At 40.6% G+C, this 13,536-nt stretch overlaps 1 protein-coding gene across 1 annotated transcript in view; it reads right to left on the bottom strand.

Annotated features, from left to right (window-relative positions):
• Positions 1–13,536, bottom strand: part of plekhh2 (pleckstrin homology domain containing, family H (with MyTH4 domain) member 2) — a 62,204-nt gene that overhangs the window by 10,102 nt on the left and 38,566 nt on the right. Inside the window, exons 13-20 of the mRNA XM_039784292.1 lie at positions 7,022–7,135; positions 6,705–6,791; positions 6,426–6,592; positions 5,291–5,519; positions 4,754–4,862; positions 3,841–3,953; positions 3,528–3,707; positions 2,690–2,787 (exon numbers count right to left, since the gene is read on the bottom strand). Of these exons, the coding sequence (XP_039640226.1) occupies positions 2,690–2,787; positions 3,528–3,707; positions 3,841–3,953; positions 4,754–4,862; positions 5,291–5,519; positions 6,426–6,592; positions 6,705–6,791; positions 7,022–7,135 (1,097 nt within the window). The remainder of the gene's footprint in view (positions 1–2,689; positions 2,788–3,527; positions 3,708–3,840; positions 3,954–4,753; positions 4,863–5,290; positions 5,520–6,425; positions 6,593–6,704; positions 6,792–7,021; positions 7,136–13,536) is intronic.

Below are 13,536 nucleotides of genomic sequence, written 5' to 3'. Positions count from 1 at the left end.
TATAAGTGGTACAGCAACTATATACTGTAATTGGAATTCACTCAGAGCAATTTGGAATACACAGTATGTGTCTAAATGATCATGATTAATCCAATATACCTATGTTTATGCTGATATATGTTTGGAGAATGGTAATTTATGCTCTTATAGGGGCACTGCAGTGATCTACTCTTAGTATTGCACTTCAATAAATTTGGGAGATTTACAGGAGACACATTTAAAGGTCCCATATGTGCTCATTTTCGGGTTCATACAAAAATCACTTTATTTTTCTCATACTGTCTGTCTGAATATATCTGTATTCGCCCTCTGTCTGAAACGATCCGTTTTAGCCCCTGTCTCTGCCCTGTCTGACTAGTCTGCTCTGATTGGTCAGCGTTTCTGGGTCTTCTGCATTTGTGCTCTCAGAGTCTCTGCACCATCATTGCAAATGGGGAATGACTAACGGCACTGTAGCGGCACTTTCTACCTATACATAGTATAGTGGTGACATCACAATGTTACAGAAGTCCTGACGGCTCATTTAAAGGCAGTTTCTGAATACAGGCTGTGTGCATTTCTCTGTGGACTGAGCATTTTGATACTTTAGCGGTATTTATATAGCACCTCAACATGCTTTATAAACAACAAAGACATGGAAATCTCTCTTTTTACAACATGGGACCTTTAAAAAAAGAATGGTTGAATGGAAGCAGTAGAAGCAGAGATATCCAGACTTTTAGTTGCCAGTATGGGTCAATCTCCAAAAACACTGGATCCTACTTTTCACATAATGCAACTTACAGGTTTTTTTCAATTGCTCAACGACAGCGGTCACAACTGAAGCCACATTTGCAAAACACTGTCACCCAGAACACACTGAGAGTAAAAACACAAGCGTCAAACACCAATACAGACCGGAAATCTATTCTGTTTTGAATGTGTGGTTAACAGTTTTGACAGCAGTGTGTTAGCATTTGAACAAAGTGCTGTAAATCCACAGTGTTGTGCACGTTGTGGTTAAAGTTATGAAATAAGTGTGTAGAGGTTTGAAAACTGTGTTCAAGCAATGAACACAAACTGCTGCTGTGCAGACTGTAGTTAGAGTTTTGCAGATGTGGCTGCAGTTGTGCGTTTAGCAATCAAAAAACAAAAAACGGTAACAGCATCTTTCGTTAAGCCTTCCCTGCATGGTAAACGCCGACATCTTTCAAGCTCTACACTAGATCAGTTTTTTGGTTAAAAATAGCTAAAACCTCAATCCAAGATAGGCAAATCCACTTCAGAGCCCCAGTTGACATTATACTTGTACTAATATATACTGTTTTCACAGGCTTAGTAGTCCACGTGATGAGTAAACTGAATGTGTTTGTATGTTTATAATGGGTGGAGTACCCCTTTATATGAGTCAATTCTAAGTTCTTACAATGTTCATTGCATCAGTACATAAAGAACTGTATTTCACAAGAACTGAGGTATATAAACCGAAACCAAATTGATTTACCCTTCAGTACATTTCTGGAGGGAGGTAATAGAATGAGCAGCCAAATTGTATTCAAATACATGCACAGCAACAAGTTGTGGCATGTGCTGTAGTCTGGATTATGTTTCTGTGGTGCACAGAGAAAAATAATGAGCTTTAGTACAGCAGAGGCTACCACGGACGTTAGTACAGAAGGATTTGCTAAAGTGATTGTAAAAGGCTGGCACCATGATAATGCCGTGTCAGTATTATATAGTATGGTATGTACAGTAAGACAACTTTGGCCCTGCACAGAAGACATCATCTTAGAGATGAGGACGATTACTTAAATCATTAGGCGGTTGACAGAATATTAGTTGACAACAACTTTTTTAGTTTGAGTAATTTTTGTCTGGTTCCAGCCTCTCAAATGTGAGGATGTTCTGCTCAGTGCAAATCTTTCAAAAACCAGGTTGCGGGAAACTACCTACCATTTTACCGAAAAAACGATGAATGATTAATGAAAAAAATAATGAACAGATGAATTACTACTGAAAATAGCCCTTAGTTGCAGCCTTAGTTAATATAAGTATAACATGTGGGTAATAACAGGGGCGGAGCCAGACGTTTGTAAACCTTCAGGGCTCAGCCCAAACCGGTCCGGGGGCATGCTCCATTTACGACAGCTATATGCACTAGTTTCCAAGCCATTTGAGATACTAGAATGCCTAAAAAGCTGTACATCATTTGGAAAAAAATCATCCTATAGAGCCTACATCCTCTTTTGTATGTAATTTTTGTCCAACTGCCTTCATCATTCTGAAACCCTGAACACAACAAATGTTGAGAATGACCATTTATTTTTACTTTTGCTACTTAAAAAGAGGCAAACATGGTCTGGGGTTACTATTTTGAAGTAACAAAACATAGGTAGGGTAGGAATTAGGCATACACAACCTATTTTTAAAGTTCACAGAATATGTGACGATATTTCCCCAGTAATAGAACTTTTGCTCCATTGATTTGCCGGTCCAGTCAGAGAGACTGAGGGGAAATTACATAAAATAATGTTATTTTAGTTATATTTGGGACTTTTGAAAAAATATTTGGAGCCCCAGAAGCCGTTTTTATCATTTCTGTGGTGTTTCTAAATGATTATGTTTTCAACCATTATGTTGTCGTCCCTTGTTAAATGTTGTGCCCCTTGATTCTTCGTGCTAACGTTCGGGCCCCTGATGTTTTCCTCACCTGGAGTCTCCGTGTCTTTTGAGGTGAACCTGGAGCAGCCAGAGGAACGGGTGCTGGGGCAGAAACAGTCCGACACACAAGGCTAGAAACTGCCAACCCTGAAGAATGACATACAAACACACATTCTGTACAAACTGTCCCAAACACGAGACAGAGAAGCAGTATAGAAAGCACTAGAAGCATCGGTGCAGCATGTGAGAGACAGACTGACAAACTGCAGCTTCTCCTTGTCGCATACTGCATTTTATTTGGAACAATTTGCAACAACCGTGTCTGGTTTTGGACCTGAGTTGGTTCATGTACACTGTCACAGAGGAAACTGTGATATGACTCATTCTGTGTTTGCCCTGTAGCTGTCTGAGACATAATCATACTTTGGAATTTCACATCTGTTTTGAAACTAACAGGTAGTGCTCAACATTCATCTGTAATTTCTGCCCTCTGCTGGCGTTACTGGTATTTTTGGTTATTGGATACGGAAGATCACAACTGCAGGAGAGCTTCTGGTCTTTAAAAGCAGGTGTATATTTCAAGGCCTTTTCAGGACTTGCTCTTTGCATATAAAAGCTCTTTTGGTAATCAAGCCAAAATAAGGGATACACGGCTCTTCAACAGTACAGTTTTGAACTTAAAAGCTAGGATTATCCACATAGACTGAAAGGATTTTAAACTGATTGTATCCATGTGTTTTTAAGCACTTAAAACAAATACAAATCCATTTAATCAGTGAACCTTGATGATTCCAAACCTTTTTTTCAGACACCCTGTTCTTGCAAATGTCAGTGTTTGCTGTAAATAACACATACTACTGCTGCCACTGTGTGGTGAGAATGCAAACCTGCAGCGGTCCTGGATGGCCGTGTGGCTGCCTCCTGCGGGTCTGTTTAATGAGCTGGCAGAAGAACTCATTCTGGAGCTCTGGGTGGGCCAGACACACCTGCAAAGCACTCTGGGCCAGTGAGACATGGTAGTCGATGGCCGGAGCGTCAATGGCTACGTTGATGAAAAGCTGACAAGTCTGAGGAGAGATGATAGTTAAGAGTTTAAAAAGACAGACGCAGGGAGAGAAATCATTCTGTGATAAGGGATAAAAACGGCATATCGATGCTGTGTGTGTGTGTGTGTGTGTGTGTTTGTGTGTGTGTGTGTACCTTAAAGAGTTTAACGGCCTCTGTCTGCAGAGCTTGTGAAGGCAGGGTGGTGAGAGGAGACAACAGAGCTTCCTTACTGAAACACAACATGGGATGTCTCCAGATCTGAGAGTCTGGAAGACAGAGAGACACACTGCTAGCTAAAGGCAGTAATAAGCATAAAAGTCATACAACTGATCAGATCATCTAATTTAGGGCTATTTATTAGGGTGACAAAATCCTCAATTTAGTATCAGGACAACAAGCAAGACAAAACATGCTTTAATTGTTTACACAGATTACAGTGAATAATACCCCCTAATGAATAGAGTTTTATTATTTACTATTTTTTCAAAATAAATTTCACTCAGAATGGTCTACCCTCTATCAGGTGGTTACTTTTGCAGATCATGGTGTGATGTTATATTAGGTATGAAACCGTTTTGTTTTTCATTAAACTGCTCATATTATGCTTATTTTCAGGTTCATAATTGTATTTAGAGGTATCAGAATAGGTTTACGTGGTTTAATTTTCAAAAAACACCATATTTTTGTTGTACTGCACATTGCTGCAGCTCCTCTTTTCACCCTGTTCCATCTTTGTTGGGAGTCGCACATGCTCAGTACCTAGGTAAGGACTACTAGCCAGTCAGAAGCAGAGTATGAGGGCATGCCACGCTAGCAGCTAGGCGGACTACAATAGAGCTGTTTAGAGCAGTTTGTGAACAGTGTTTTCTGTTGGAGATGGTAAGTCCCTTTGGGGTGGACTTTTTCACTTTGTTAACCTATAACGTGCACAAAAAAGATATATAACACAATAAAAGGAAAAGCCAAAAAGCATAATATTTTTTTAAGTAAAAAAACGCAGGCAGCTATTAGTAAATCACAATCAAAGACAGGACGAAAAAGAAAATCATTTGTAGGAGATTCTTACTTGGATCTCCGTCCAGTTGGAAGAGTTTTCCCACCAGTTGTTCAAACTCAGTGCCGACTTTACCCACGGTGGTGCCCGCTGCCACGGACAGATGGTACAGCCACGAGTCCTATAGAATCACACACATTAACATCAGTGATACCAGAGGCACATCAAATAAACACAAGACATGTTCACATTCTGTTCATACTGAGAATAGAATTAGGCCTTGTGATCAGTTATTAGTTTAAACTTAAAACACAGTAAATTCCCTCTGAAAGCATTTACATTTTCTGTGCTAAACCAACAATGTCTGAGAGAAGCATTTGAATGCCGCAAAGGTAAAGCTTAAAGCAGATGTCCTTTCTGATTTGTTAATAATGAATAGAAGAGCCCCACATACAGACAGATTTTAACTTCAGCAATAGAAAATACAAGGCTGATACACTGTCCTGATGACTAATCTCTTGCAGCAAATTGTGGACGTGCAGAGCAGAACAACTGCAGCCCTCACAAAAAAAAAAAAAAAGAAGAACTTTCTTTCAGAGCGAGACTGACCTTTTCGTGGTGGGACTCGATGAGCAGGTAGGTCGGCCCTTGCTCTTGTGGGTGGATGGCGATGGTAAAAGATGCCGCCTGTAAGCCCCGCCCACATGCCTTTAGGTCATCATCTGAATCTCTTGACCTATCTACCTCCTCCACCTGGGCCTCCCACAGCTTAATCTGTCCCAGGGGGAACTGGAAACACACACGAACACACACACACACACACACACTGAAATAAAAGGTAACATCTTTTGTGTTGCACCACTGAAATAAACATGGTTCCCACAACTTCTTAAACATCAAATCATGGGCTCTTAAATGAGTTTCCAGACCCAATTTAGTCAACTTCAAGACAAGGATCAAGGTTCATTACTGTTACACATTTTTATAATAAGAACTAGCAGGCTTTACAGCAGAGTACATCACTTCAGGTAAAACATAAAAAGAGCGAACATGACGCGGGAGCATGTATTTAAATGGTATATCTACAGCTAGTTTTAAAAAAAATAAATCTAGTACAAGATGGCATGAAATATGTGGTGGTAATATAAAGGTGGTACAAATCAGGCATAGTAAATATTTTTATTTAATGGGACAGCAAAATCAACATGAAGCTAAATACACGTTTGGTGTAACTTATTTAAAGTGAAAATGTACAGTCAAAAAAAAAAAAACCAGTGCTGGCAACAAAGTCAGTACACCCCTATGTTAAATTCCCATAGAGGCAGGCAGATTTTTATTTTTAAAGGCCAGTTATTTCATGGATCCAGGATACTATGCATCCTGATAAAGTTCCCTTGGCCTTTGGAATTAAAATAGCCCCCCCACATCATCACATGCCCTTCACCATACCTAGAGATTGGCATGGGGTACTTTCCATAAAATCATCTCTCAATGCAAATCAAACTAGCTATTAGGCTAACCGTCATAAAACCATGACAATCTATTGGGAGCAGTAGGCTAGATGGAGCCGGTTACCTCCAGGATCTGTGCTAAGCTAGGCTAGCGGTGGGGGCGTCAGACAGAGTTATGACACACACGGAGATGAGAAGGGTATGTATGGACTTATCTAACTCTGGGGGATACGGTGAATAAGACAAAGTCCCAATAAGTCGGCGTGTTCCTTTAAGTCAAATTGTTGGTAGGTTGTTGGACCTTGATGAGCAGTCCCTTCATGCCGGGGCGAATATCCGGCTGGGTGAATAGAGGACTGGCAGCTTTCACCCTGAGCACGCTCTGCAGCACCCTGAGCCACTCCTCCAGCAGGTTAGGGGAGTCAGCCTTCAGGTAGTACACACGCTTCCCTGTCACCACCTACAGTACACACAACAAGAAAAACCACGGGTGAAACGCGAGGATGAATTTGAATCGGTTTTTTTTAATGGTGCGACTAGAATTGTGTTAGAGCAGACAGATATTCAAATACCTGGAGGACTTGTTTTCCATCTCCACGGGCGATGCTGCTGGTGGCATTGACTTCGATCTGACCCTGAGGTTTTCTGATCACATCACTCTATGGGAGAATAATAAAGTTTGACAGCGGCTCACTGCAGAGGTACAGACGCACACCCACAGAGCTGATTAAATACAAATGAGCTGTCAACAGAACAATACCATTCATACCATATTTAATAACAAGACAAAGTTCAAAAAAACATTTAAAAAAAAAAAGCACTCAAATTCTAACTGTGTTACTTGCATAATAAAGCAACAGAATAATAAAAGCCGTTATATAAAACCCACAGGTGAGTTGTAGTAGAGCAGCTCTCCGTCTTTGAGGACAAACCAGCGTCTCTTCCATGTTTTCTTCCAGGTCTTCACCATTTTCAACAGGTAGCCTGACTTCTCCATTGGTTCCTGCACAAATACAACACTGTTCAGTTTGATTCACTGTAAAGTGCAGTAGATGGAAGAGTAACTCTTTAAAATAGGCAAAAATGTTCCCTCTTACCATTTAGAGATTCTACATGAATGTGTTTGCAAACGGGTCCTTTTGACCATACTAAGTTATTCAAGTTTACGCCTAAAATACAGTCTATGTAGTTGTGTGTTATATGCGAAAACAATACCAACCATAAATGAAAATATAAATTAACAAAAGTTTTCAAAAGAAAATGGGTTTGACTGCCTTTTTTAAAGTCAACAACGTTTTGAATTTCCCTGCACAATAGAATATGACATTTTTCAGTTTAAAAAAATTTTTTTTTTGAAAAATTAACTGAAAGCACATTTTCCAATCCAGTGTTGTAATGTAATGAAGTACAAATACTTTACTACTGTACTTAAGTAGAATTTTCACGTATCTGTACTTTGTTATTTATATTTTTTCGGAAACTTTTACTTTTACTCCACTCGGGGTTCGTACACCTTTTCCAATGTCAAATTCAAGCACTTTTCAAGCACTTTCAAGGTCCATTTTAAAGCTTTTCCCGGCACCTTACACCACCGTAAAATATATACCAATACATAGTCAAAATTATTATTTAGTGTTTTTGTCACATTAAAAGACATAATGCTATAAACAGCCAAAATTGTGTGTTCGTAATAGCAGAAGGATCAGATATTTTAGCAAAACACAAGTTTTATTTTTCAAAATGTAGACTTTGCTTGCTATCTAACCTGCCTGAGTCAATGTAAAAACAATTACCCCAAAACAAAATCACTTCACTAATCCTGAATTATTACCTTCTCTTCATGGTTCCTAACGTAACATACAGCAAGACAGCTATCGGAGAGGAGCACTGAGTGGGAGGACTCTCTTAGATTTTGCTCAATGTTTATGCTACCCTTAATTTCAGTCTTTTCACACTTTATTTCCAAATCTAGGACACGCCGTACAAACTTGTAATGGTTCAGTCATATTGACATGTTTGTCTTCCACCCTACAAAGTTTGGGCTGCCTATGAATAAATGTCCAAATATTGCTTCCCAGATAATGTGATTTTCAGGCTGTAAAACTGAAGTAATTTCAAGAGATAAAATATGAAGACATAGGATTTGAAGAGAAATATTTTACAGGCCTTGGTTTTTATTCATTCACAAGACACACAATACCAACAATCCATCAGTCATGCCCTACAGCGCTGCTTTTCCCTCCCTGTCTCCAAACCTGCACTCTCTTCCATTATCAGAAGAGCTCTATTGCTTGGCACTGATCTCCAACAGTAGCAGGGAGGAGGTATGAAGAGTGAAGGAGAGATAACCTAAACAAAGGAAGGACATTCAGAGGAGGAAGTGATGTTTAGCTTCAGAGTTGAACAATTTGCACTTTTCTCTTCATAAGTCTTGCCCTCTTCCTTTCTGTTTCCTTCTCCCATGTTTTTCTTCTCTTCCTCCACCAGTCTCTTCTATTCTTGCCTCTCCTCTTCCGTTCGTGTACTTTCTGTCTTGTATTTTCTCTCTCTCACTTGTTCCTGGTGCTTTTATTATTTAGCACCTGTCGACCATAGAACAGAAAACCTTGTCATGCGAACCACGCACGCGCATATTTATAATCTGATTCAATCAGATTATAAATATTAGTCCTTATAACCGTGACATATAATGGTTTTTTCAACTGTCAACATTGCTTTAGAACAACAGATTTATCACAGAAAAATGAGAAATACTTGGTGGACCCAGATTTTATAAAATATATACCATATCGGTAACAATTTCTACGACGCCCATGTCTATAATGCATTATATAACATACTTATAATGCATAATGCGCTTGAAGCACTGTATAATTATAGTTATAATCACTCGTAAATATCCATAATGTTTTATAACAATAATCATGACACATTAAAAGCATTTTATAGTGACTTAAGGTCAAGTATCATAATACTTAATAATTGCTGGTCACTCACGGAACATACAATTCTCATAGTAATACATTGTAGCCTATTATCTAAAATGTATTTAGTGTTTAGAGTGAGTAAAGTTTGGGGGGAAACATCACATTAATGAAATGTAAATGTATCATTCAGTAGTGTCAAATTGGAGTACCTTACCAGTGCTATCCTATAAACCATTAATTATACTCTCCCCTTTCACCTTTTTATTAAGTGCAATATTTTTTTACTCACGTTTTGGTCAACTTTGCACATTTAATAGGACTAATGTCCCCAGTAAAAGAAAATACCTTAAGTACCTTACCCTCAATCATTAAAATATACATTTATAATTAGAAAGTTTCTTAGTAACTCAAGACTATTGTATTGTTCTGATGCATTCCTTTGTTTATTCTTTGTGGATGTAGTAAAAACTTTGTCACCTTAATCATTTTTCTGCACTTCAAAGTGCTCATTTCGTACGTCTGTTTTTATTGCTGGCTGTTTGTATATCCTTACATAAAAATAAATGTTATGATTTTTTGTGATACATAAGCTTATGTCGGATTTACTAAACCTGCAGTTCATCGGGTAATCAGCCCCTTTTTTCTGCCCACTATACCATAAATTGTGCGCATTGAAAAGCACAATTGAATGGGCCTCCTCTCTTTCTATGATGGATCAGCCACCAAGTCAGTCAAAACAAAGATTTAGCAATAACAAAGTTGATCTGCTTGTTTATGAGGTAACAGCTTGATGCGTGTTATTTCGGCATTAGTGGTGGGGAAATGTATGTATGGACTAGTGCGCTGTAGCAAAGCGTTAAGTACTGGTGATACGGCTGAGTGCAGACCACGATATTCACACTGCTGATGCTATGACTGTTTGAAATGATCCTGATGCTAATATTTGTAACGTAGCGAGGAGTTTAACCACTGCAGGAATGGAATGTGAACGCTGAGTTGGAGATTCAATTACACCTGCTTTTAGGTGCGCTGTCACGGGCGGTTTTTGTACATACCACAAAAAACATAATTAGGCGCAGTCATGACCTGGCTCAGGTGGTAATAAAAAGAGGGAGACAACACCATGTTAAATGTTTAAACAATACTTTATTAAACCAAATTGAGCCAAATTAGACCAAATTAACTATATACAGAATGGGATGTGGAAATCAGTAGCGACAGTGGTGTAGGGTGTGCATGAGTGAAATAGGTGCATGTGTTGGTGTTGTAAAGTGTAAACTCAGCAAAAAGCAAACCTAGGACAACATAACCAAACATAACCAAACCTTGGTGTGCCTGTGAGTACAGCCAGAACAGAGAGAAGAGACAGAGGATACTGCAGCTTAATGCTACGTTTACACGTGGCCGGCTATTTTCATAAACAGACATTTCAACCTCTCCGTTTTCAAAAATAACATCGTGCACAGCTGTCAGTTTTCAGAAAAGTGTTCATTTACAAGTACTCGTGTACATATGCTGTCAAGCCGGCAAGAGCATGCCAAACCTGTAGGTGGCAGTGTTAACGAGAGGCTCAAGCCCACGTTAGCCAATCAGAATCCCGGAAATGGCAACAACAGCAACGAATCACTTCCTCTCTCTTCTCTTCCTCACTTCCTCGGCCGCCCAAACCTCCGTTTGTCTCAGTTTACATGCAAACGTGCAAACAAAGTTTTCCCAAATCTCCACTCTCGAGTTTTTAGAAAGAATCGTTTTCAGGGGCGAATTCTCCGTTTGCGTGTAAACGAAGGGAAATGTCTCCGTTTGTCAAAATAACCGTGTACGTGTAAACGGGGTATAAGTGGCCTCAGCACACCAGACCCAGCTGAGCTGAGTTACTCTAATTAGTAGCCTGTAAACAGGAGGCCCAAGTTAAGACACACCTCCTCAAGGTAGACAGCAAAAACAATTAAATGACACCGAAGGGCATCACATCTCCTCCCTCCCTCCTCCATTTACCAACTGGGGCACATGACAGGGCGTCCTGCAATAATTCTACTATAGGCCTACCCAGCACGAGGGAACCTTCCCCAAACCTGCACTGTCTTGCCCCCCTTGTCACACCTCAGCAACTGGATCCTGAAGCAAATTCAGAGGAAGAGAGAGAGCAAAACAAAAATGGGGCACTGATGGAAACCCCAAGGTTACCATAGACAATTAGCCCACTTGCCTCGGAACAAAATGTCTGCCACAGCGTACGCAGAGGCACCCAACCCGGCCCCGACCGAAGGAGCAGGTCTCAGACACAGCAGGGTAAAAGTATGGCCTCCCGGTGAGCTGAGAAACGTTACGCGCCCTGATGTAAGTAGCAACATTCTGTTTCAACCGAGGCCAAAAACTATTTTACGCACCACAAGATGTCCCACTTTCAAAACCACATTACACAGTTTGGTGGGCACCACCACCTGAACAATTGTGTCCCCAACAAACCTGTCACCACAGGGCAACCATTTCCTTACCAGCAGCTCTTCATGAAGGAAATAATCCTGAACTGTACCTTTCAACTTACCCACTGGACTCACCAGAGCCCACACTAGAGGCAATACAAACAGGCTTTTCTGAGACTGTGGAAAAAAGCATAGCTGGAGCATGAAAAGGCAAATTGGGTTTACCTTTAATAGCAGACACTGGTCTTTCCAATGACCCTCATCACGGCAGTAGTTGCATATCATACTGCCCTCTTGTCGCGCTGTCCAAGCAGGCTTACGTGAGAGGCCTGGCTTTGCAAACTCCACGCCACTGCGCGGATTCATACTGCCACCAACATTATCTTTCCAATCTCCAACAGAGCGTAGGCTACTTCACCAAAACTGTTCTTATGCGTCAACACAAAGTCATCAGCTAACTCTGCTGCCTTCAGTGCAGTGGTGGGCTTCTGCTCATTTACACATATAGAAGAGGGATGGCATCTTTAAACTGCTCCAATATGATAAGCTCACAAAAGAACTCACCTTGGTAGCAGAACACCAATGTTGAAAATGGCAAGTCAAACCACGGACAAACTCTACATTGGTCTGCTTATCCCCCTTTACCCAGTTTCTGAACTTCTGACGATAAGCTTCATGAACCAACTCGTATGTCTTCAAGACAGCTGCTTTCACAGTCGTATAATCCAAGCCATCCTCACCACATATAGCCGAATAGGCCTCCTGGGCCCGACCAGTGAGGACACACGGAAGCATCAGCACCCTGTCTGAATCTGGCCTTTTTTTTTTTTTTTTTTGCATCGGCAACGTGTTCGCAGAGAGTGAAAAAAGAATCAGGGTCCCGTTCATTAAACTGCGGCAGTAAACCCCAGTTGGCAACAATATCCAAACCACCCAGTGCAGAGCCCATGGAGGCATCATCATGACCCCCAGAACCCCCAGGAACAAGCTTGCCCTCTCTTATTAACTCCAACCTAGACTGCTCCAAGTCCAACTTCCTCCTCTCAGTTTCCTGATGCATTTTCTCCAATTCACGCTTTTCTGCCTGCCGAAGTTTCTCCAACTCCAACTTTTCCTCTCTCTCTCAAAATGCCTGCTATGTGTCTCCTGCTCAAACTGCAAAGCTAACAGCTCCTTCTGCTGCTCAAAAGTTAAACTTGCTGCCTGCACCCTGTTGCAACAGATACGGACATGGGCACAGACACAATCTCAGTTTTATTTAACACACCACATTCAAATAAAGACATCAAAACTCTCCTTTTGCTTTTTCAGCAATGTCATAATGATCATCTATCTCCAACAACTGATCCTTTTTATAACCATTTACAAAATCTACTGTGGGCGCCTCAAAAAAAAAAAAAGAAATCAGACATGGAAGCCATCATCACAAAGGACAATACAGAAAACTATACATCAACCACCATCACAGTCACACTTTAGAAATTGTCAGCCCAACGACAGAGAATTTCCCCCTAACTGCCTAGCCAAAAGCTAGCTAAAGCTCAACCCTAGGCTTTGTGTGGTACTTGCAGTGGGTAGTTATACACGGCATTGGCTGCAATAATAACCATTATATGCATCCAATGACATTAGCAGCCCGAAAGAGCAACCAAAAATTGGCGACCCTCCAGCTGCAGTGGATGTGCCCCCGAGACAATCGCTCTTGCCACTTTCCTACCACACTTATGGGGAAAAAAAAAAAAAAACGGACACCATCCCTGGATAAAAGCACCCTACAACCTGACGGAGAAACTTCTGTCCACAGGGCAACAGACAGTAACAATCATTCTCTGAATTAACCACAGACAAATCACCTCACAATCAAAGGCTTCCAATAAAACACACACACATCTCCCAACAAAGAAAAACAAACCCTAAAATTAGCACAGCTAAAATCAACCTTTAGCTGGACCAACCAATTAACACTAAGCACACCACTACTAATATAACTTAATTTAACGAGCACCCACTTTTCATGACCTGGCTCAGGTGGTCATCGTAACAAAGAGGGAGAC

Source organism: Perca fluviatilis, chromosome 19, assembly GCF_010015445.1.
Source record: "Perca fluviatilis chromosome 19, GENO_Pfluv_1.0, whole genome shotgun sequence".
NCBI lineage: Eukaryota > Metazoa > Chordata > Actinopteri > Perciformes > Percidae > Perca > Perca fluviatilis.
The sequence above is the reverse complement of the archived record's forward strand: the minus strand, read 5'-3'. Positions and strand labels throughout refer to the sequence as shown.